A 25,023-nucleotide genomic window follows, 5' to 3' on the forward strand; every position below is an offset into this window, starting at 1 on the left:
TTCAGTGCTTAGCTTTCTTTATGGTACAGTTTTCACATCTGTACGTGACTACTGAAAAAAAACATAGCTTTGACTATATGGACCTTTGTTGGCAAAGTGATGTCTCTGCTTTTTAATATACTGTCTAGGTTTGTCACAGCTTTTCTTCTGAGGAGCAAGCAGAAGAAATATATTGTTATGTTATAAATTTGTTTCATCTTCTATTAATGTTTTCTTTCATTTAAAATCTTGGTTCAGTAGTTTGAAAGTGATGAAGTTATTTCCATTGTTATGAGCATTTCACATCTTTGAGAGCTGGGATATACTATTTATTGGTTATAAGAATCTGGATTCAGCCACACCTAAGTTTGAGACTTTCTGCTATTATTATATTTATGGTTGATTTTGGGCAAGATAGTCAAACTCTGCTTGCTTTAGCTTCCTCATCCATGAAATAGTGAGAGAATAATGGCATTTAACACTGTGGAACTGCTGTGAGGATTAAATGATATAATTAATATATAACTTTTAGCAACATACATGATAACTTTGTTATAACCCCCAGTGAGATAAATGGTGAGAGGAAAGAAGTGGGTAATTATTCAGCAATTACTATGTTATATGACTACTACTTTTTCATGATAGCTCATTTAATCCTTTCTATTGTCTCATAAAATATATATTGTCCCATTTTATAAATGGGGAAATTGAAGTGTCCAGTATACTTTGTTTTGCCCTCCCCCTACAAGAGCCCCTGACATCAGGCCGCTCTCTTGTGAAATGGGGGAATGATTCATATTCTAACTTCCTGCTATGTTGGGAGGCTCCAGTTAACCGCATCACCAAGAAGAGCGTGGTGCCCTGGAACCACCTTCTGGAACATAAATACCTCTACACTGCTTCCTGCTAGGAGTGATAATGGCACGGCATCTCTCTGCCAGTTCTCCCCAGAAAAGTTTGTCATCAGCCTTATGAGGGGCCAAAGATATAATGCAAGAATCAAATTGCCTTTTCTGGGTTCTCTGACCTTGAGCATCTCTTGCCCTGCAGCGAGGCCCAGCTCTCTTCGCTCTGAACAGGGGAACCCTGCAGAAGTTAAGACTTGGGATGAGCAGCATTCAGCAGGAATAAACTCAACTCAGACCTGGGAAAGAGATTCACAGATGTCTACAAAGACTTTATCCCTAAAGCAGAGTTTTGTCAGATATGAAAGGGTGTTTTGGAGATTTGAGTGATGGTGCATGTCCACATGTCCACCATGCTCATGTCTGCCACATGTCCTAGACATTTTGACTTCCTGAGACTTTCTTTACAAACTCAGCTTTCCTTTCAGAAATGAAGGAGGGGAATAAACCAAACCAGTTCAGTCTTCTGAGGAGCCATGCAGTACCAGCAAAGGCTGTGACTGCTATGAGCAGAGACTACAGAGATGCAGACCCCTCCATATGTGTGGAACTGTGTAGTGTTTGTCCTGGGCCTGCCTTATTTCACATGGTGTGGTGTCGATGGGTATGGTGTCCTTAGAGTCCATCAATGTTGCTGTATATTGTTGCTGAATGAATTACCTTCTTTTTTAAGGCTGAGTGATGTTTCACTGTTTGTATATACCCCATTGTTTTTGTCTGTTCATCACTGATGGATGGATGGAGTGTTGCTGTATCTTGGCTGTTGTGACATGAGGTATCCAAAATAGTCAAATTCAAAGAAGCAAGGGCTTCCCTGGTGGCTCAGATGGTAAAGAATCCACCTGTAATGCAGGAGACCCAGGTTTGAGCCCTAAGTTAAGATCCCCTGGAGAAGAGAATGGCTACCCACCTCTGTATTCTTGCCTGGAGAATTCCATGAACAGAAGACCATGGTGGGCTTCAATCCATGGGATCACAAAGAGTCAGACACAAGTGAGTGACTGACAGTTTCATGGAAGCAAAGAATTTAGTGGTAGTTGCCAGGGGCTAGTGGGAGGGGGAAATGGGGAGGTATTAGTCAAATGTACTAAGTTTCAGTTATGCAAGATGAGTCAGTTCTACTATACAGCAGTGTGCCTACAGATGAGATGGTAGGTCTCATGGTAAGTGTTCCTTCTATGATTAAAAGAAAAAGAATACCCCCCCCCTTTTTTGGCAGATGAAAGGTATCTAATCAGAGCAGATAAATAATCCAAGTTTTGCTTTAGAAGGACAACTTTGTTGTTGTTATAGAGAACAAGCAGAAGAGGAACTGTAGTCAAGAGAAGTTAGGAAGTCATTTTTCTGGTCCTGGTGAAAGATAATGAAAGTGTAGGGGAGGAGAAGGTTTTCCTGGACCCTCTTAGGGGGTCCCTGACTGGGTGTGAAAATTAAACTGAAAAAGTAGATTAATAGGAGAAAAGCATGAATATTAATTTAATGTAAGTTTTATGTGACACACATCCTTCATAAGGAAATGAAGACCCAGGGAAACAGTTAAATCTGCATATTTTTGTGCTAGGCTTGATGAAAAGTGAATAGTTGTAGGAGAATATGATAGAGAGTATGAGATACATGTAATAAACTGGGAGAAATTTAGAAAATCCTGTTGTTAGAATTCTTCTATGTGTCCCTTTGTCTTTGGAGATAAAGATGCTCCTTTGCCCCAGGTACAGAGAGGGCACCTTTGCATCAGGGTTTTATGAGCTGTTTCAGGAGAGGTGGGCAAGGGGAATGCCAGTGACCTTCCTGCTTCTGCTGTTTTCACAAACTCCTTCAGCTTAAGATAGTTAGTATACCAAGGTGCCATATTTTGAGAGTAGCATGTTCTCAATCTCATCAAAGCCTCTAAGTAAGGGGGTTAGAGACAACTGGGCAAATCTTACATTTCAGAGATAAAAATCAACTGAATTCTACTGGATGTGATTTTCTTAGGGGTCAGGAGAAGAGAAGGCTAATGCATCTCCCTTGGCCCTTTTGAAATTGAAGAACATTTGGGATATCTAGATTTAGATGCTCAGTAGACAGCTGGAGCTGTGGGCCTGGAGGTCAGGAAGAAAGTCTTGAATGGAGCTAACAGTTTTACAAATAAAGGATATTAGAAATAATAGTTGAGTCCAACATGGGAAGGTCAAATTGAAAAGTAAAAAGACTAGAGAGCAAAGTCCCAAGGGAGAACAACATTTAGGGGTAGTTGGAAGAATTAATGTACACATTAATTAATGTACACATTTTCACAATGTTAGGATTGTGAAACAAGAGCAAAGTTAAGGGAATTTCGGGTTTCCCAGGTGGCTCAGTGGTAAAGAATCCTCCTGCCAATGCAGGAGATACAGGAGACACTGGTTCCATCCCTGGGTCAGGAAGATCCCATGGAGAAGGAAATGGCAACTCATTCCAGTATTCTTACCTGGAGAATCCCATGGGCAGAGGAGTCTGGTGGGCTATAGACTATGAGGTCCCAAAGAGTTGGACATGACTTAGTGACTGAGCACACAAAGGGAATTTTGAGGAGTGGGGCTTCCCTGGTGGTTCAGATGATAAAGAATCCACCTGCAATGTGGGAGACTTGGTTTCGATCCCTGAGTTGGGAAGATCCCCTGGAGGAGGGTATGGCAATCCACTCCAGTATTCTTGCTTGGAGAATCCCCATGGACAGAGGAGCCTGGTGGCCTACAGTCCATAGGGTTGCAAAGAGTTGGATATGACTGAGCACATAGAGGTAGTCTCTGGCAACATCTGATGTTTCGAAGACATCAGACAAAAACACGCTTGGAAAGAAGTCATCAGGTTAAGTAGGCCATTTTTAACCCAAGAGAAAGCACTTTCTGTAATGTGGCAGGATAGAATATTCTATAGACAGAGACTCTTAGGAAGAAGTAGATTTCTTTGACAGACAGGACTAGGATTTATGGCTGTCCTAGAGCGAGGAAAATTTACAGAAAACAGAAGCTCAGGACCAAATACAGCAGATCTAGAAACATTTTCTCCTGTTACTAGTACCTAGTATAATTTGTGCATGTACATCTGCTGAAATGTATAAATCCCTTCAGTTTTACCTGACTCATATTTTTTTCTCCTGTATAATTGGATTTTGTTAAGGTCTTTCCATACCTAGGAGTTTTGTTTTGTTTTGCTTTTTGGCCATAAAATTCAGTTCAGCAGTTTTGGAATTACATGGGTAGTCATTTCAAGCATGTGCTCGCTCACAAAGCGCTTCACACTAGCTGTACTTCACTGTTCGAAAAACTTTGCACCTAGCCATTGATTGCTTAAAGAAGCATTTTTGTAAAGTTTTAAATGTAATTAAGAGTGATGTTATGCTGTTTTAAATTCAGTTTTTTTCTTTCTACGTTTTGGCTCTGTATTACGCTTTTAATGATACTATACTATTGAACATGAGATGGAAAATGTGTTTCTATAAAGCAATGTCCTCTCTCAAACCCAGCCTCTTCCTTCCCAGTAGAAGTAAGCATCACTGGTCTGATTTTTGTATAGTCTCTTCCGTGCTTTTTAAGATTGTTTTGTCACTTAGGTGTACATCCCTAAATATTATAATTTGTTTTACTTTTTTTAAAATGCATGTTTTAAAATGTTTTTCTATTCTCTGTATTTCCCAAAAACTAGTAATTGGATTGAGAGACTTAGTTTTAGGGCTCCCTTCCACTTTACTTTTTTTTTTGGACAAACTTAATTCTTAGGTAATGTGGTATTCCTCCTCAGCAGACACACAATTCTGTTGTTGAGATGATTGCAGCGGTTGATGCAAAATGCCTGTTCCTGTGATTTCTGCATTTATTTGTTGAAATTCTATAAAGAGAAAGTTATCCTTCTTTCTTATTTGGTTACCAGTGGTACAATTAGTATAGAAAGAGCAGTGTGCATACTTGATTTTTGTTTTTAATTTACCACTGTTCAAAATTTTAATAAGTCGGCTCTATGTATCTTCCTAAAGTTTGATATATATATATAAATAAATGTTTACATCTTCCTATTAATATATAGATATATCACCTAATGGCATTGTACTGGTATTTCAAATGCAGTGAAAACTCAGAATTGCAGGATGTTTATTTAAATTCTTCTGTCCCACAACTGCATCTTTATCCCATTCCTACAAGTTCTTACGGATTTAAGAAAACTGGAAATGAGAGAATTAGTATATCATACAAAGTATAATCACAAACATTCTTGTAGTAACTACCAATAGCATGATCAGTAAAAGGAGTTACAACAGTCACTCCTTTCTGTTCCCACTGCTGCTAAGTCACTTCAGACGTGTCCGACTCTGTGTGACCCCATAGACGGCAGCCCACCAAGCTCCCTTGTCCCTGGGATTCTCCAGGCAAAAACACTGGAGTGGGTTGCCATTTCCTCCTCCAATGCATGAAAGTGAAAAGTGAAAGTGAAGTCACTCAGTTGTGTCCGACTCTTAGCGACCCCATGGACTGCAGCCTACCAGGCTCCTCCGTCCGTGGGATTTTGCAGGCAAGAGTACTGGAGTGGGGTGCCATTGCCTTCTCCATCTGTTCCCACTAGTTTTTGTGTTTCCAGTTGTACTGTTTCTACCCGGTCAGGAGCATATGACACTTCTTTAAATAGAACTCTTCCCCCTATATCCTTGTCAGCTAGCAAGAGTTTGAGTAGATTAAGATCTTAGAGTTAGGCTTTTGTGATTCTATTACTGTTGCAACAAACCTTTTTTTTCCAGCTATGCCTATCAAAGAAAATAATAAAGGGAACCAAATCTGTGTTGACAGAGGAATAATGCTTCAAAGGAATGTTACATTAGGTAACTGTAGATATAGCACTATTGTTGATTATTTAAACTTTTTATATGTTGAATTTTCCCTAAATGTAACTTGTACATCTTTTTTCGTTTGTTTTATTTTGTGGCTAGTAGAACACTCCAATATGCCAGTAGAAAAAAATATCACTTTAGAAAGACCTTCTAATGTGGAGCTCATATGCCAATTCACACCATCTGGAGATTTGAATTCAGTAAATGTGACTTGGAAGAAAGGTGATAAACTACTTGAGGGTAATTATCTCGTCAATGCAACGGGAGGCATCCTGTATACCCAACATAGGTGAGCATACACGATTTTAACCTGTATGAAATCGGTTAAATTCTAGATACTTTTGCTGACTGAGCATTCTTTCCTTTGCTGTCGCTTGAATGGTATGCTAATACTCTAATTTGCACATTTACAGAATTGTTTCTTTTTTAAAATTTTGATTAAAGGCTGAGTCTTTTGGTGTTCATTAAGAAGCGTTTTTGAGAACTAAGCCTGTATTAATAAAATAAATTATCTTTAGGGTCGCCGTCATTAACAGCAAACAGATGGGAAGCTATTCTTGTTTCTTTGGCGAGAAAAAGCAACAAAGGGGCACATTTAATTTGAAAGGTCAGTACTAATCATTTATAGAGTAATAACTTTAAGTAATCTAGCGTTATACTCACAGAATTCTGAATCCTCAAATTTTAAAATGATAATTACAATACTAAGAAAGTCATCATATGCTTTCCATGGAATTATAAGTGGTGATATTGAAAATGGAGTTTCCCAGTGCCTTCCCAGTTGAAAATACAGGTTTTAGTTTGAAAGACCAGGCTGCCAGGTCATTTATACATTTCTTGTAGCACTCTTTTGAATTTACTTATTTATTTAGCTCTCTAAACCCAGAGCTTTCATAATATTCTTCTGGGTGTCTGAATTATTGCACTCCTAACCTGTGAGATTATGCTTTTGGTGTTCTGTATCAGTGGCTCTAAAACTTGAGATTTTAGGGACCTATAAGGTTTAAAAATAATACGGGGATGCATAAAGGTTGCCTGCTTTTGATTTAATCAAATAAGGCCAAACCCTAGGCTGTAATCCACAGCTCTCCCCCATGGGGAAAAAACAAACAAACAAACAAAAAACAAGTCAAAGTATTTTTCTCTTGCCACCATTAAACCAAAACTTTAAAGGTCTTAATCTCATAATATAGACTAGTTGTTCAAATTGGGTAATTATCTTCACAAAAAAATCATATTTTATGATATTAACAGCTAGCTGCTCTGACGAAGTATACTGTCCCCAGAGTCCCATCAGTAGCAGGATGGCTGGCTCCATCATAGCCATGATTTCAGCTCGTTGCCTCATTCATGCCTCCCTGTAGTCCCTCTGCAAGCAGACTCATTTCCTTCAGGTGGTTTTGTATATGTTCCTACTGAATAAATATAATAAATTCTGTATTTATGCACTTTGGTCTTGGCAAAGGCAGAATCTGTTATCATCTTTTGATTATTTTGATCATGGATGTTCTCTTTTAACCATCTTTCCTCTATTTGCCTAATTTAACCTAGTGAATGTTAGATACGTTGTATAAATTTCCTTCCCTTATTTCTTTTCTTCTTTTTTCTTTTCCTTTCTTTCCCCAGTCTTTTTCTCTGCCCGCTGCAACCATTCTAATGAGCTAACAGATACTAAACTTGTGGACACACACACAACCCTAGTAAACAATTTATTGTGTTTCCTTTAAACGCATAAAGAAAGGCTAGAGGTCTTGAGGAAATGCCTATCAAATCTTGAGGCTCAAAGTGCCTCCAGGAGATTCAGCTTTAAAAATTGCTTTTTTCTCTTCTTCTAAATAGCACGGTTTTCTAGAAGTATGTACTGTCATACCTATTCAAAGTTTGAATATTAAATTCATTTTTTCTTATTAGCACTCATAATAAATTCTTACATTACTACTTGGAACTGGTCATTCTGGCCTCTAATGTGAAGAGAAGCATTTTCATTTACAATGTACCATGTTTTCGGGACTTCCCTGGTGGCTCAGACAGTAAAGAATATGCCTGCAATGCAGAAGACCCTGGTTTGATCCCTGGGTTGGGAAGGTCCCTGGAGAAGAGAATGGCTACCCACTCCAGTATTCTTGCCTGGAGAATTCCATGCACAGAGGAGCTTGATAGGCTACAGTCCATGGGGTGGCAAAGAGTCAGACATGACTGAGTGACTAACACTTTAACACTAAGAAATTTAATGCCAATCTTAAAGGCGGCCTCTTGATTTATATCTATTTTGAGTAACTAGGTTGATGCTGGCTTTTGTTAGAAGCACCTACACAAGGTCTAGGTTTGAAATCAAGTGCTTGAGGAATACAAAGAGCCACTGAATATATTCTTTTTTGCTTTTGATAGATTTCTTGAAACAGTTTATTTTCAGTGTATTAGTTTTAAATGCCCACTTAACAGTGTAACTTTTAAGTGTGTCCTATATCTTAAAGATTTTATATAATTAATAATTTGGGCCCTTCAAGATTCGTGTTGGTAAAATAATTCTGTTTATTTCAGGTGACTGTTACTTGGAGGAATTATTTCATTTGAGTATAATTTAACAGCACTTGAGAATAATTCATATTATGGTTGTTTAGGTCTTATAAGACTTCTAGACTAGTGTATATTTTTACAAATATCCTGTATTACTATTTTTCCATGTGGATTGTTTATGACTTTTCCTAAGAAAGGTTATCTTTTCAATTGAGTGTAGATGAAAAGCCCGTTTTATCCTCTATTTGAGCCTATTTTATCCTCTAATTGAGCACCGCCCCCCACCAAATTCTGCTACATGAGTCAACTGGAGTGCATGCACCTGAGACCTCCAAACAGTTTATCAGCAAAGTCCCTCTTTCTCCTTTTATGGGAATTGGTTGATTTGTTACTGTTGTTTTTCAGTCAGTAAGTCATGTCCAACTCTTTGTGACCCCACAGACTGCAGCACATCAGGCTCCTTTGTCCTCCACTGTCTCCTGGAGTTTGGTCAAATTCATGTACATTGAGTTGGTGATGCCATCTCACCATCTCATCCTCTGCTGCTTCCTTCTCTTGCCTTCAGTCTTTCTAAGCATCAAGGTCTTTTCTAATTAAAATTAGTAATTCCTGCTAAGGCCCACTTGACTTCAGACTCTAGGATGTCAGGCTCTAGGTGAGTGACTATACCATCCTGGTTATCTGGGTTAGTAAGACCTTATCTGTAAAGTTCTTTTGTGTATTCTTGCCACCTATTCTTAATCTCTTTTGCTTTGTTAGGTTCTTACTGTTTCTGTCCTTTATCATGATCCTTGCATGAAATGTTCCCTTGAGATCTCTGATGCTCTTGAAGAGAGATCTCCCATCTTCCCCATTCTATTGTTTTCCTCTGTTTCTTTGCATTGTTCTTTTAGGAAGGCCTTCTTATTTTTCCTTGCTGTTCTTTGGAACTCTGCATTCAGATGGATATATCTTTCACCTTACTCCTTTGCCTTTCACTTCTCCTCTTTCCTCAGCTATTTGGCAGGCCTCCTCAGACAGCCATTTTGCCTTTTTGGATTTCGTTTTCTTTGTGATGGTTTTGGTCACTGCCTCCTGTGCAGTGTTACAAACCTCCATCCATAGTTCTTCAGGCTCTCTGTCTACCAGATTTTATCCCTTGAGCCTATTTGTCACCTCCACTGTATAGTCATAGGGATTTGATTTAGCTCATCCCTGAATGGCCTAGTGGTTTTCCCTACTTTCTTCAATTTAAGCCTGAATTTTGCAATAAGGAGCTCATGATCTGAGCAGCAGTCAGTTCCAGGTCTTGTTTTTACTAACTCTATAGAGCTTCTCCATCTTTGACTGTACTACAAGATTATAAAAAACCTGAACATCCCTGATTAGTATGTTGTAAAAAAAACCTGCTGACTTTGTGTGTTTGTCTGTTGGTGACAGTACAGGGAGAAAGCAAAGGTCATGCCTGAAGCTTGCAACTGCTAATATGTCAGTGATTACCTTTCACTGAGAAAGAGCAGTGGTGGTCTACCATGTTTTTCAGCAGAAGGTGAAATATTCTAAAGTGGATACTGAACATGTCTATAATAACAATCAGTGTTAAAAGTTCTTAGTACCAAGATGCAGAAATTTTGTTGGTAAAGAATAAGTAATAGGACAAAGAACTTAGAAGACACAGTGAGATTTTGATAGTACCAAGTGCTATGAAACCTCTCTTCTCCCAGCCATCTGTCCTCACCTGGGAGCATCCAACAAGTCAAAGTAGGGAAGAACAGAATAATAGAAACAGTTGGAACTTCAGCTTCAAAGTGTATTGATAGAAGTGTATAGTGTATTAATAGAATGCTAGTTAGCTGGCTTTGACTACATGGGAGAATCTTTTTCTAATTCAATAACACCTAAATATCCTTGAGCCAAAAGTGATACAGGCTGATGTTTTCTAGTCCACAAATATGCAAATAGAAATCTCTAAGCTTACAGCTCCATAGGGCTTTCACTTCCACTAAGTGGTTCCTAGACCTTACCTTCCTTGACACATCTGAATCAGCAAATTTACTATCTTAAAACTTGAATTCTTTCAACCCAAAGAGTGTGTGTCCTACTTTATCCAGAGTCCCATAAAGTCAACAGGACACATTAGAATGCTCTAACACTGTCCTTCTATTCGTAAATATTTCTAAACATAAGCAGAAACCCAGAACCAGCTGTTACCTCTGGAGGTTTGAACAAATCAGTGTTCCCTGAGTATAGTGCCTTTTCTAAGTTGGATGCACATCACTCTTAACAGCCAAAGAAAGCATACCAGAGCAGTGATTAATATCACTTTGGTTTTTAGTTTAGGGTATCATCAAGGAAACAGAAGAGATGCAAAGAATACAGAATGTGTTTTGTTTCCCTGTGGTATCCCTCAGTCACTGCCAGTTATCTGCAGTTAACATTTAACCTGGGATGCTTTCATAGCATACCCATGTGTTCCTCACCCAAACCTCATAAAATACCCAGGATTTTCTTGAAAAGCACCCTTCAGCTACCAGTTATGCCTTCCAAGCCTGTGCCTCTTAGAGGCTTACTGCAGGCCAATGTATCTTCTGCCGTCTCAAATGTTACCTGTGTCTACTTTTGATTCTTAGCTTGTGGGTGAATTTTCAATATTTTGATCATATTTCAACACACATTCCCATGCTGAAGCATGGCCTGATTAATTTCCAAAATTAATGCTGAAATTGAAAAGCAGAATAGGTGTCTGGGAGATCCACAAGCTGGGAAAGCCAAAACTGTGCCCTTAACTGGTGCTCAACCAAACCAGTTTCACAGTTTATCTTCAAAGCAGTGCTTGTTTTAAGGTGAGCCTAGCCTGACTCCAGAAATAACTGTATCAGAGCTACAGTATGAAAAAGCAGTGCCAAATATGTAGATGTTGTACCTCTCCATGTGGAACTCAAGAAGGGTGGCTGTGTTCCATCTGAGGTTTGGAAGGAACCTTGTGGCTTCAGAAAAGAATCTCTATGTTAACCAAGCTCAAAACTACTTAATCTGCAGGTGTTTAGTTGCTTAGTCACTCAGTCGTGTCTGATTCTTTGCAATTCCATGGACTGTAGCCTGCCAGGTTCCTCTCCATGGGATTTTCCAGGCAACAATACTGGAGTGGGTTGCCATTTTCTCCTCCAAGGAATCTTCCCGACCTAGGGATTGAACCCATGTCTCCTGCATTGGCAGGCAGATTCTTTTACCCTCAGCCACCAGGGAAGCCAGTCTTTTAATTGAGGCCTCTCCAAAAGTAGAGTTGATCTTTCCAGGTAGGACTTTATCCCTCAAAGTACTTCTGTGTTCTCATACTCCATTTAGTAGTAAAACCATGTCAGCTCTTGGGAATATTGGAATGGAGTCCGATTGGAAAGTGCTCCTGAGCTGATAATGTTTTGTCAGGAGACCCAAGAATAACTCCATTCTTACCTGGCACAGTCGTTCCTCTTCATAGAAAAATCTCAAATATGGAAATACACACAGAAAAGAGACACCAGAGAAAAATAACATCTCATTATCGGCCAGACCTGGCTGCAAACCTTGCTGAAATCCTTGGGTGGCTTCTTTTTTCTCAATTAGGTCTTACTAACCTTAAACCAAAGCACGGTCACCTATGCTTTCACAGTCCAAGCTCAATTTGGTACTTATTTCCCCAGATAGGAGGAGAGACCCTCCCAAACCAGAAAAAAACATGCTGAGTATGAAGCTGAGTTATTTATACCTCCAGATTCCTAGCCTTAGAAAACAAGGCCCAATCTGTGCCCTGGAATATGACCCATCCAGGACTCACCCCCATCTAGGACTGAAAAACTGGAGGGTTGAATGAGAGTAGGGAATTTAATACCGAGGTCACCAGGGAATTCAATCCAGCCTCTCCCCAGACTTCTGTTGTCTTCTTCTCCAGTGCCTCCTGAGGAAACTGGCTCTACCATAAGAAAAACGAAACAAAATATGTTCTTTGGTTCAGGCTAAATTAAACCTTTTAACATTGTGACGTTTAAAGTTATTGTCTTATTTTTCAGGAACTTAAAATACAGTTCTCATGTTCATGTCAGTATGTACAGTCAGTCTTCTTTTGGGTGCTAGCTTTGCTTCTGGTTTTCTTGTATGGCTAGGCTAAGGCTAAGTCACTTCAGTTGTGTCCAACTCTGTGTGACCCCATAGACGGCAGCCCACCAGGCTCCCCTGTCCCTGGGATTCTCCAGACAAGAACACTGGAGTAGGTTGCCATTTCCTTCTCCAGTGCATGAAAGTGAAAAGTGAAAGTGAAGTCCCTCAGTCGTGTCTGACCCTCAGTGACCCCATGGACTGCAGCCTTCCAGGCTGCTCCATCCATGGGATTTTCCAGGCGAGAGTACTGGAGTGGGGTGCCATTGCCTTCTCCTTTCTTGTATGGGTTCTTCTATTAGAGTGCTGTCTGGACCTTCAAATGGCCCTGAAGGAGTAGCCACAGAGGAAATTGAACTGGATAAAAAAAAAATGATCTAGTAACAACACTTACATGAGAGATACCCTCTTTACTTGTATTATAAAAAGACACGTGAATAGTATTTAAAAATTTAGCTCACAGTGTATCAAAGTATTACTTGCTGTATTCTGCCTTGTTAAATTCAGTATGTATTGAATGGGCCATTTTCTTTATATTCTTAGGTTTTATAATAATATGTAAAGTTATTATTCCATTTATTCTTTCTGCTCCATATACTACATAGTTCTGGAAACAATAATTTCTTTTTAACTTTTAACCAATTTCATTTCTTTTTATGGTAAGGAGAGGTAATTAGGTCCCCTGATTTAAATTGTTCTAATTTATACTTAAATTGTAATTCTTATACAAACAAACTCTTATTCATCTATGTTAGCCAAGGACTTGAATGAGTTTTTCAAGCAGTAGAATTTGTTTTACAGCTTCACAGCAAATTTTTAAATATATATATTATTAAAGAATGAATTGGTACCACCACCAGCATCTCAAAGTTACTGTTTCATCATTCTTCTGGATGTTGTCCCCTGTGAATTCATTTTTTATTTTCCATCATTTAAATCACCTTTCTCAGATTAGCTGGGTGTTCTGTAAAAGACTCAGTTTGGATGCTTTTCCTCATTCAGGGGTGTTTTCATACATTCTTAAAGTTCTGAAATGAATTCAGATGAATTTCCAGTTCTCTTTTCATTCTGTGTTTTATTTCTTCTGTCTTCCACATGGCCTAGAAATCATTCTTGCACATGACAATAATCTACACCATTAAGCTGGCTAATGTAGGAAGGCCATGGGCGTTATAAATCATAAGAAAGCTCTATTAAGAAGAGCAGTACCAGTACATGGACACAACAAAAGTTTGAACTTTGTGGTGTTCACGTTACACCAAGGGCTTTCCTGGTGGCTTAGCGTTAAAGAATCCACTTGCCAGTGCAGAAGACGTGGATTTGATCCCTGGGTCAGCAAGATCCCTGGGGAAGGAAATGGAAATCCACTCCAATTATTGTTGCCTGAGAAATCCCATGGATAGAGGAGCCTGGTGGGCTACATTCCATGGAGTCGCAAAAGAGTTGGACACGACTTAGCAATTAAACCACAACAACTGCTCTACACCAAGCAATGTGATATATTATGTTCCTGTACTTAGTTCTTTACAGTAACACTGTGGGGGGTGGGTATAATCTGCCTATGTCCTCAACGCTAGTGACACTGAAACTATAATTCTAACTCAGATATTTCCCGGACCTAAATCTTACGTTTGTCACATCACCGTCACATTGTGCTGACTAATTCAAACACTCATGGTCTGATCTTTGAAATGGACAAATAATGACCACATTTCCCTTAAAGTCCCTCAGCCTCATGGTGACTGAAAGGGAATATGGGACGCTAGTAGGCTCTCAGAAGGAGTGCTCAGAATATTCTCTGGCAAGATCAGCTCACCAGTTTCTTGTGACTGGGATGAGCTCAGTCACAACAGTCACATGTGTCTCACGTCTGTCCTTCCTCAGGAGCGCCCTAGTGGTACCTTTCTAGGTGCTCATAAACTGTTAGTGGGGGTGATTATAAATTATGATTGGCAGTTCACACATTTGGTTAATGTAAAATTATACCTCATTCCATCTTGTCTAAATGGGTTTGCTTGGTTATAACAGGTACAGTAATCATTGACTTATAGATTGCTCTGCCATCTTAAGATTTCTGGACCATTTGCACTGGTGATATATCTTTCTCTCTTGCATCTCTATTTTTAGCAGTGCCTCATTTAACACTATGCTGGGCAGATTTACTGATGAAGGAGAGGGTGATGTGTGCAATTGTATTTAGCCCCATGTGAAACCATAAGGAAAATGGAAGACTTCCCACATTCGTCACTATAACGTTCATCACCTAAAGACAAATTGTGAAGAAATCCAACCCTATTTTTATCCCCTATACAAGTGGTTATGTGGAGGTGTGTGTGTGTGTGTGTGTGTGTGTGTGTGTGTTAGTTGCTCAGTTGTGTCTGACTCTTTGCAACTCCATAGACTGTAGCCCTCCAGGCTTCTCTGTCCATGGAATTCTCTAGGCAAGAATACTGGAGTGGGTTGTCATTCCCTTCTCCAGGGGATCGTCCCGATTCAGGGATCAAACCCTGGTCTCCTGCATTGCAGACAGATTCTTTACCATCTGAGCCACCAGGGAAGCCCATACAAGTGGATATAGAAGTCAGAATTTATTTTCTAGTTGTTATGATTATTTTCCCCTTCCTCATCTTTATAATTCACATATCCATAAAATGCTCAGTTATCTTTGGGGAGTAGAAAGCCAAGAGCATTTAGAAAATATATTTAATCTGGAAATCTAATTTTAGCAACTAAAATTGATCTTTCCATTTTCCACCCTGACCCTCTCCAAAATAAAATCTAAAAATAGGATAACGAATAGCAAACAATATCTTATAAAATTTGTCAACATAATATTATTAAAATGTACACATAATTTCAAACACTCTCTGCTAGCAAACCAACAAAAAGGAAAAACAAAACACAAAACCTGCTAAAATTAGTAAAAGAAAAAATATCAACAAAAGTCATCTTTGTTGATAAGTTTCTATCTCCAGTATAAATGTACATTCTCTAATACATCCCTTGAGGTCCATCAGAAGGAATTGATTTCATCATGGAGGCTACTGGTTGACCTTTATTGCTTTGCTTGTGTTGTTCTGTTTTAATTTTCTTACCAAATTATTCTGGAGAAGGAAATGACAACCAACTCCAGTATTGCCTGGAGAATCCCATGGACAGAGGAGCCTGGAGGGCTAGAGTTCATAGGGTTGCAAAGAGTCGGACACGACTAAAGTGACTTAGCACACACATACCAAGTTATTCATAGCCTTAAAACTTAATTTTTCTACATTTAGTACTCAATTTAATCTGTTACTAATGGCATCTGCTTCTAACTTTATGAAATAGATTATCACAGTGACTATTAGGTGTTTTTTTTTTTTTTTAACAAAACAACATGAAAGAATTTTTAATCTCATTTTCTTTCTTTTCTTTCTTAAATTTCCTCTGTTTCTCATCTTCTCACCTTCTCCAACCCTTTTCATAAATTTGTATGAACTAAGAATTTTATATCCTAAAAATTTTGTCTCCTTACTTAAGTGCCATCTAAGGGTAAACTTTAAGAGAAATATTTGTTCTAAAGTAATTTAGTAGGTGGGACAGAAAAATAGACTTGAAAAACATCAAGTTTCTTTCATATCCAAAGTATGTAACAGTTTATTACAATATTTATAACTGTTATTAGGCTCATAATAGAAGACCTTTCTTCTCTTTCTATAATATGCTATGCTAAGTCACTTCAGTCGTGTCCGACTCTGTGCGACCCCATAAACGGCAGCCCACCAGGCTCCCCGTCCTTGGGATTCTCCAGGCAAGACTACTGACAATTACATTGCACTACCTACCTACTCTGATCCTCGGAGGGATTGGGGGCAGGAGGAGAAGGGGACGACAGAGGATGAGATGGCTGGATGGCATCACCACCTCGATGGACATGAGTTTGAGTGAACTCTGGGAGTTGGTGATGGACAGGGAGGCCTCACATGCTGCAATTCATGGGGTCGCAAAGAGTTGGACACGACTGAGCGACTGAACTGAACTGAACTGAACTGACTATTCCTCTCATTAAATGTGCAGAGAACCTACCTACTACAATGGTCCATCCTAAATACTGGACATTGATTCATTTTATATAGAACTAAAACTACAGAAAGAAAATCATATATAAATGAAAAAATGAAAGGATAAATTATATTGAACTTGAATACATCCTGCCATTCAGACTTTTTCGTAATATGTATATTTCTACATTTTCCTTAGTTCCTGAAATTAATGGACAAAACAAACCATTGATCACTTACTTGGGGGATTCAGTTGTCTTGACGTGTAAATGTCAAGATTGTCTTCCTTTAAATTGGACCTGGTACGGTGGCAATGGGAGTGTACAGGTAAGATAATATTTCTTTGACTTACAAAATAAACACATTTATTTGATAAGTAGTAAGATTGTATTATACTCAAAATTCTTAGGACTATTTCTACTTCTCTTATCTTGTTCTTAAATACATGATTATGGAGAAAGAACAGTGATGAATGGAGTTGTTTGATGTTTTCAGCACTTTACATTATACATCTGAAGATACTCCCAATGTTTCATTAGCTGGTGCTTTGTTTTTACAATTAGCAATTTATTTAAATTCACTGAAAGTTACAATTCATTTTTAGTTGATAAGCTTAGGTATAACCCCAACAAAAATGATTCTTTTTTGGAATGGAAAGGAAGTTATCTTTTCCTGCTTCTGTCTCTGGACACATTTGTGATAGAATGCAATATAGTGGCACTATTTAAGGAAAGAATGAAAATTAGGTAACTTAAACTTAGGTTTTGGGTTCTTTTAGTGTTACTGACCTCTTTCATGCCTCCAGGGACCGAGGGGAAGCCAGATACTGTAAATTCCTACTAAAAATGAATGGCTTTTCAAAGACCTGATATTAAGAAAAACATGCTGCTGCTGACAAGTGCTCAGTCCTGTCTGACTCTTTGCAACCTCATAGACCGTAGCCTGCCAGACTCCTCTGTCCATGGGGATTCTCCAGGCAAGAATACTAGAGTGGGTTGCCATGACCTTTCCAGGGGATCATCCCACCCAGGGATTGAATCCAGGTCTCCTGCATTCCAGGCATATTCTTTACTGTCTGAACCACGAGGGAAGCCCAAGAATACTGGAGTGGGTAGCCTATCCCTTCTCCAGGGGAACTTCTGGACCTAGGAATTGAACCAGGGTCTCCTGCATTGCAGGTGGATTCTTTACCAGCTAAGCTACCTGGAAAGCCCACATATGTCGTACTAGACAAAAAATAGCCAAATCTAATTATATTGAACTTTTAGAATACAGTCTGTGCTTCTTTCCATCTTACTAAAGGTCTCTCAATTTAGCCCCAAGCATGGATCATATTAGGATATAAGAAAAGTGCAGCGAAGAGAGTACAAGTCAAAACTTTAGGTCAAGTGTTTTTTCAAAATGTACATGAACCATCTGCATTAGACTCAACCTGGGGTGCCTACTAAACATGAGGTGCTTTGATTTATCAGCCCTGAGTTAGAGAGTACCTTTGTAACAAGATCACAGGCAATGCTGTGCACAGAGAGCCAGGTTGATATAATTTTTGGCAAATAATAAACTCACAGTTCTTCATCAGATAATCTCCAAGAATACTTGTATTCAGATTAGCATTTATTGATCACTGCAGTTGAATGATAGAGCAATGAAGGCAGCAAATGGCCTAAGAATAAAATTTAATTTAAGTGATTAAATAAATCAGCCCCCAAATAGCTTGGTATGGATCTTAAAAGACTGAAGAAAACCCAGTGAATTCCAGAAACCGACTTGATTGAAAGACAGAGAATTTCAGCTTTGAAAAGACAGAAAGTATACAGACCACCTTGCTTACCAGGCTTACAGGAAGGTCTGCTAGTCCTTCTACATCAGCGTCAAAGGCCTGAAGATTTCTATTCCAGTCTGAGGAACTCCCAGGGTCAAGAACCAGGGAGCTTCCTTAATAGAAATGATCAGTTTAATAGCTTTATTAACTTAATAGTTGATTTAATGAATGTATGCCTGCACTTGTGAAGGAGGAAGTACTTTGAACAACTAGTCAGGTAATCTAACATGAAACCTGGATGGATGGAATTTTCCTGTATGTCTACTTTCAATAGACTATTTACCCATGATGACTTGCATGCTGTAGTTTCAAACACTCAGTGCTAAGCACTTAAAGCAAAGTATCCTTTTCCTTTGTTTGCTACCTCCGAAAGGTCAAACTCTGATTGGAATTGAGCTATGTTATGTATCAGTTCAATTCGGTTCAGTTGCTCAATGGTGTCTGATTCTTTGCGACCCCATGGACTACAGCACGCCAGGCATCCCTGTCATCACCAACTCCCAGAGCTTACTCAAACTCCTGTCCATTGAGTCAGTGGTGGCATTCAACCATCTCATCCTCTGTTGTCCCCTTCTCCTCCTGCCTTCAATCTTTGCCAGCGTCAGGGTCTTTCAGATGAGTCAGTTCTTTGTATGAGGCGGCCAAAATATTGGAGTTTCAGCTTCAGCATCAGTCCTTTCAATGAATATTCAGGACTGATCTCTTTAGGATGGACAGGTTGAATCTCCTTGCAGTCCAAAAGGGACTCTCAAGAGTCTTCTCCAACACCACAGTTCTAAAGCATCAAGTCTTTGGTGCTCAGCTTTCTTTATAGTCAACTCTCACATCCATACATGACCACAGGAAAAACCATAGCTTTGAAAAAGTGGACCATTGTTGGCAAAGTAATGTCTCTGCTTTTTAATATGCTATCTAGGTTGTTCATAGCTTTTCTTCCAAGGAGCAAGTGTCTTTTAATTTCATGGCTGCAGTCAGCATTGGCAGTGATTTTGGAGCCCCCCAAAATAAAGTCTCTTACTATTTGCATTGTTTCCCCATCTATTTGCCATGAAGTGATGGAACTGGATGCCATGATCTTAGTTTTCTGAATGTTGAGCCAACTTTTTCACTCCTCTTTAACTTTCATCAAGAGGCTCTTTGGTTCTTCTTTACTTTCTGCCATAAGGGTGGTATTATCTGCATATCTGAGGTTGTAGATATTCCTCCTGGCAATCTTAATTCCAGCTTGTGCTTCATCCAGTCCACCATTTTTCATGATGTACTCTGCATATAAGTTAAATAAGCAGGGTGACAATATACAGCCTTGACGTACTCCTTTCCCGATTTGGAACCAGTCTGTTGTTCCATGTCTGGTTCTAAGAGTTTCTTCTTGACCTGCATACATATTTCTCAAGAGCAGGTAAGGTGGTCTGGTATTCCTATCTCTTGAAGAATTTTTCACAGGTTGTTGTGATCCACACAGTCAAAGGCTTTGGCATAGTCAATAAAGCAGAAGTACATGTTTTTCTGGAACTCTTGCTTTTTTTTTTTATGATCCAATGGATGTTGGCAATTTGATCTCTGGTTCCTCTGCCTTTTCTAAATCCAGCTTGAACATCAATAAGTTCACAGTGCAAGTATTGTTGAAGCCTGACTTGGAGAATTTTGAGCATTACTTTGCCTGCGTGTGAGATGAATGCAATTGTATGGTAGTTTGAACATTCTTTGGTATTGCCTTTCTTTAGGATTGGAATGAAAACTGGCCTTTTCCAGTCCTGTGGCCACTGCTGAGTTTTCCAAATTTGCTCGCATATTGAGTGTAGCATTTTTACAGCATCGTCTTTTAAGATTTGAAATAGCTCAACTGGAATTCCTTCACCTCCACTAGCTTTTTTCTAGTGATGCTTCCTAAGGCCCCCTGACTTTGCATTCCAGGATTTCTGGCTCTAAGTGAGTGATCACACCATCGTGGTTATCTGGGTCATGAAGATCTTTTTTGTCTAATTCTTCTGTGTTCTTTCCACCTCTTCTTAATATCTTCTGCTTCTGTTAGGTCCATACCATTTCTGTTCTTTATTGTGCCCATCTTTGCATGAAATTTTCTCTTGGCATCTCTAATTTTCTTGAAGAGATCTCTGTCTTTCCCATTCTGTTGTTTTCCTCTGTTTCTTTGCACTGATTACTTAGGAAGGCTTACTTATCTCTCCTTGCTATTTGGAACTCTGCATTCAAATGGGTATGTTTTTCCTTTTCTCCTTTGCTTTTAGTTTCTCTTCTTTTTACAGCTATTTTTAAGGCCTGCTCAGACAAACATTTTGCCTTTTTGCATTTCTTATTCTTGGGGATGGTCTTGACCACTGCCTCCTGTACAGTGTCATGAACCTCCATCCATAGTTCTTCAGGCACTCTATCAGATCTAATCCCTTAAATCTATTTGTCATTTCTACTGTATAATTGTAAGGGATTTGATTCAGGTCATACCTGAATGGTCTAGTGATTTTCCCTGCTTTCTTTAATTTAAGTCTGAATTTGGCAATGAGGAGTTCATGATCTGAGCCGCAGTCAGCTCCCGGTCTTGTTTTTGCTGACTGTGTAGAGCTTCTCCATCTTTGGCTGCAGATAATATAGTCAATCTGATTTCAGTATTGACCATCTGGTGATGTCCATGTATAGAGAATTCTCTTGTGTTGTTGGAAGAGGGTGTTTGCCATGACATTGCGTTCTTTGGCAAAACTCTGTTAACCTTGGACCTGCTTCATTCCATATTCCAAGGCCAAATTTGCCTGTTACTCCAGGTATTTCGTGATTTCCTACTATTGCATTCCAGTCACCTATAATGAAATGGACCTCTTTTTTGCATGTTAGTTATAGAAGGTCTTGTAGGTCTTCATAGAACCATTCAACTTCAGCTTCTTCAGCATTACTGGTCAGGGCATAGACTTGGATTACTGTGATATTGAATGGTTTGCCTTGGAAATGAACAGAGATCATTCTGTCATTTTTGTGACTGCATCCAAGTACCGCATTCCAGACTGTTTTGTATACTATGATGGCTACTCCATTTCTTCTAAGGGATTCTTGTCCACAGTAGTATATATCATGGTCATCTGAGTTAAATTCACGCATTGCAGTCCATTTTAGCTCACTGATATCTAAAATGTCGATGTTCACTCTTGCCATCTCCTGTTTGGCCACTTCCAATTTGCCTTGATTCATGGACCTAACATTCCCGTTTCCTGTGTAATACTGCTCTTTACAGCATCGGATTTTACTTCCATTACCCATCACATCTGCAACTGGGTGTTGTTTTTGCTTTGGCTCCGTCCCTTCATTCTTTTTGGAATTATTTCTCCACTGATCTCCAGTAGCATATTTGGCACCTACCGACCTGAGGGGTTCATCTTTCAGTGTCCTATCTTCTTGCCTTTTCATGCTGTTCATGGGGTTCTCAAGGCAAGAATACTGAAGTGTTTTGCCATTCCCTTCTCCAGTGGACCACGTTTTGTCAGAACTCTACACCATGACCCGTCCATCTTGGGAGGTCCTACACAGCATGGCTCATAGTTTCATTGAGTTAGACAAGGCTGTTACGTATAACTTCTCACAAATTTCAATATGCCCTTTTGCTACTAAGCTGTTTTCTTGGTACTGTCTTATAGCTTTCACTCAAAACTAGATCATTCAGGACATATATTTTTTTATGGAATATGACAGGAATGAATTTTAATGTCTCCTTATATTAGGTTCCTATTGGTGTTCCAGTGAATGATAAGTATGTGATCAGTGGAAAACATGCTAATGAAACAAGGCTCAAGATAACGCAACTTTCAGAGGACGATCAGGGAACTTACTTGTGCCATGCAATATTCGAGTTAGGGGAGAGTGAAGGACACGTTAAACTCGTCGTGCTCAGCTATTTGGTTCCCCTTAAAGTATTTTGTGCAATAGCTGCTGAGGTTGTTCTCTTAGTGGCTGCTATTCTGCTTTTTGAAATGTATACTCAAAAGAAAAAGAAGCCCTCAGGTAAGATTTCTTTTTTTAGATAATATTCTCATGTTATGGCTTACTACATTACAGTGGCTTTAGAGTTTTGGGGAAAAAACCTAACTTGTGTTATTTGTAGTGGTATTTATTTTAATATCAGTGATAACTGTGAGCTAGGAGCTTATATTGATGGACTTCTTTTCTCAACTTCCTAAAAAGCTTAGTGTTAAAATATGCCTTTTGTCCCCCTTTCTTTGGTGTTACTGGTACCAACACACCAATTAAGTGATAACATGCTTTGGTACTAGAATATTAGAAAATTCTGTGGTAACTTAATAGAAAAGATCTCAAAGATAAACAATTATTCTTCCACTTAGATAACTCGTTTTTAAAAATGTATTATCAAACATTTTTGAATTCTCATAAAAGAGACATTGCCTGCCAGATCTGTTTTCATAGCCTGTTCCTAATGGTTTATAGACTGAGAAACCACTGGCCCCCTAGGAAAATTTATCTTGCATTCTGTATTTTTTCCTGTTTTGTGCTATTTAGTAACTTCAATCATTACAAGTCAGTCAGTCCTGTTTTTGATGATCCCAGGCACTAGACGAGGCTTGATCAATTCTTGTCGGTTATACCTCAGCATGTACCTTGTGTTTAGTCATGTCTGACACTTGGCGACCCCATGGACTGTCACCAGCCAGGTTCCTCTGTCTATGGGATTTTCCAGGCAAGAATACTGGAGCATATTACCATTTCCTTCTCCTGGGGATCTTCCCCACCCAGGGACTGAACCCGTGTCTTCCGAGTCTCCTGCATTGCACGTGGATTCCTTATGCGCTGAGCCATCAGGGAAGCCAATGTTTTGCTTGATCAAAGCAGCAAGTCAGGGGAGCAGGGAAGGAGTGGACATGACGGATGTGCAGCTGTCCCCTCTCGTTGCAGAGCAGCGTGGGCAGTCAGGGATGTAGAAGTCAGGGGAAAGTAGAATTGCGCATATATGTTCTACAAAAATAATAAACCCGCCTAACAGTTAAGTTCTTCTTTTGTTACACAGATGATGGGAAAGAATTTGAACAGGGTGAACAGCTGTAAGTATTATTTTTTATAGAATAATTTTCCCTTGAATAAAATACAGATAAATATGAAATTAAATAAAATGTTTGCAGTTAGAGAAAAAAGGTACAAGAGTATATTGTGTGTTATTTTCTGCACATGTCCATTTGTGGTGAAGAGTGGCATTTACTGTCTGCAACACCTCGCTGTACTTCTGTTTTCTCTTCAACAAAATGGGTTTAATGACATTACCACATAAGGTTTCAGGATTAAATGACTTTCTCTGTGTAAAAGTGCTTAGCAGAAGCTTTGTTTATTGAATGCCTTCTATGCCTGAGCATCTATATTTCTTTAAAGTATCCATCACTGATTCTGATTCTCTGTCATGTTGAAAAGCATTGACCTAGGATTCTATTTGTTATTATTTTTCTGAGAACACAAATTGTGTCACTATTTCTTTTACAGCCCCCTTTGTTTAGAGTTGAGCTGAGCAGGAGGAGAACTAGAAAGAAAATGACCAGTGGTGTCATTTGGTTTGGTGACAGTGGGAGTTGTTGGTTCCACCATGCCAGGGAACTGAGAGCGGCGCCCAGCTCTGCTGGGCTGAGGGAATTGCCCAAAACTGGGTTTGAAGTTCAAGTAATAGAGCCAGGGTCTGGAAAATGAGACCAGAGTAAAGCAGCCAAAGGAAACCTAGGAAAAAGGAAGCCTGAGCAACTATTACCAACCCAAACGGACACTTGCAATTTATCTTTATCAGTCAAGACGAGCTCTGAGGTGTAAGTGCTATAACCACAGTTAAATAGCAAGACTAGAGCGGATAGTTGTCATGTGTATATTCATAGACATTTTTCAAATAGTTATTTTTACTAAGTTCACTCAAATCAACAGGACAAAGCTTCTAAAGTAAGGGCATAAAATAATTATATCAGGAGTTCCATAACCCCAGATAAGGAAAAAAAAAATGTTAATCTTAGAATCAGACTTTTATGATTGAAAAGGATGTGAACCTCTTTCTGGAGAACTTGTTCATATTAATTTGAACATTTTATCTTTCTGGTTTGCATGTGCTGATTACCTTTCTTATACTTGGAATCATGAAAAACATGATGGTTATTCAGATATTTGAAACAATTATACCCTTGCCTGGATTCTTTTGTTCTCCCAGCTCAGCCTCCACAGTGTTCCCCTCCATTCCCCTGCAAGTCACATTTCTCATCTTTAGGTTTTGTTAGTATCTTTAGATTTAATTCAAGTATGAAGGGCACATGGACTCCTTTAGAGAAGCCTTTTAGCAATGCTTTTTTTAGAATTTTTAGTTTAGGAGATAAATTTGTCTTTAAAGAGAATAGTGTTTATCAATATATTTTGTATTTGATGCTTATATATGTGTTTAGATACCAGCTATTCACAGAATGAATGACTTTTAAAATGACTTTTAAAAATAATTCTAAGAGTATAACAAGCTAGTCAGTTCAATGAAGAGCTCATTCATTTATCTGATCCACCAAGATATTTAATCCATGCAATTTTACCTACAACTTCTTCTCCCAGTTTTGATGTAACTGATTATATGGTTCAATTTATTATCTGGTGAGACTAGTTTAACAAGCTCAAGCCTGCCCATAAGATCTAGAAGGGTATTAATTATGTACCCTTGTAACCTAGTTTAGTCTTTCTTGTCTTAAGAATCTGGAGCCCATGTTGTGGTCTTATTATGATGCACTTTGAGGAGACAAAGAGCCATGCTTAACCTCTAATTCAGTGTATAAACATGTTGGATTATAGCAC

At 38.9% G+C, this 25,023-nt stretch overlaps 1 protein-coding gene across 7 annotated transcripts in view; it reads left to right on the plus strand.

Moving 5' to 3' along the window:
* EMB (embigin) overlaps nucleotides 1-25,023 on the plus strand; it is a 65,990-nt gene that overhangs the window by 33,522 nt on the left and 7,445 nt on the right. For 2 of the 7 annotated variants that reach the window (XM_027520044.1, XM_027520041.1), the window contains exons 5-10: nucleotides 5,635-5,715; nucleotides 5,824-6,013; nucleotides 6,243-6,331; nucleotides 16,591-16,718; nucleotides 21,936-22,215; nucleotides 23,234-23,267. In XM_027520044.1, the coding sequence (XP_027375845.1) occupies nucleotides 5,635-5,715; nucleotides 5,824-6,013; nucleotides 6,243-6,331; nucleotides 16,591-16,718; nucleotides 21,936-22,215; nucleotides 23,234-23,267 (802 nt within the window). The remainder of the gene's footprint in view (nucleotides 1-5,634; nucleotides 5,716-5,823; nucleotides 6,014-6,242; nucleotides 6,332-16,590; nucleotides 16,719-21,935; nucleotides 22,216-23,233; nucleotides 23,268-25,023) is intronic. The other 5 variants (XM_027520047.1, XM_027520045.1, XM_027520048.1 and 2 more) reach the window with 3 other exon arrangements.

Source organism: Bos indicus x Bos taurus, chromosome 20 (assembly GCF_003369695.1).
Source record: "Bos indicus x Bos taurus breed Angus x Brahman F1 hybrid chromosome 20, Bos_hybrid_MaternalHap_v2.0, whole genome shotgun sequence".
NCBI lineage: Eukaryota > Metazoa > Chordata > Mammalia > Artiodactyla > Bovidae > Bos > Bos indicus x Bos taurus.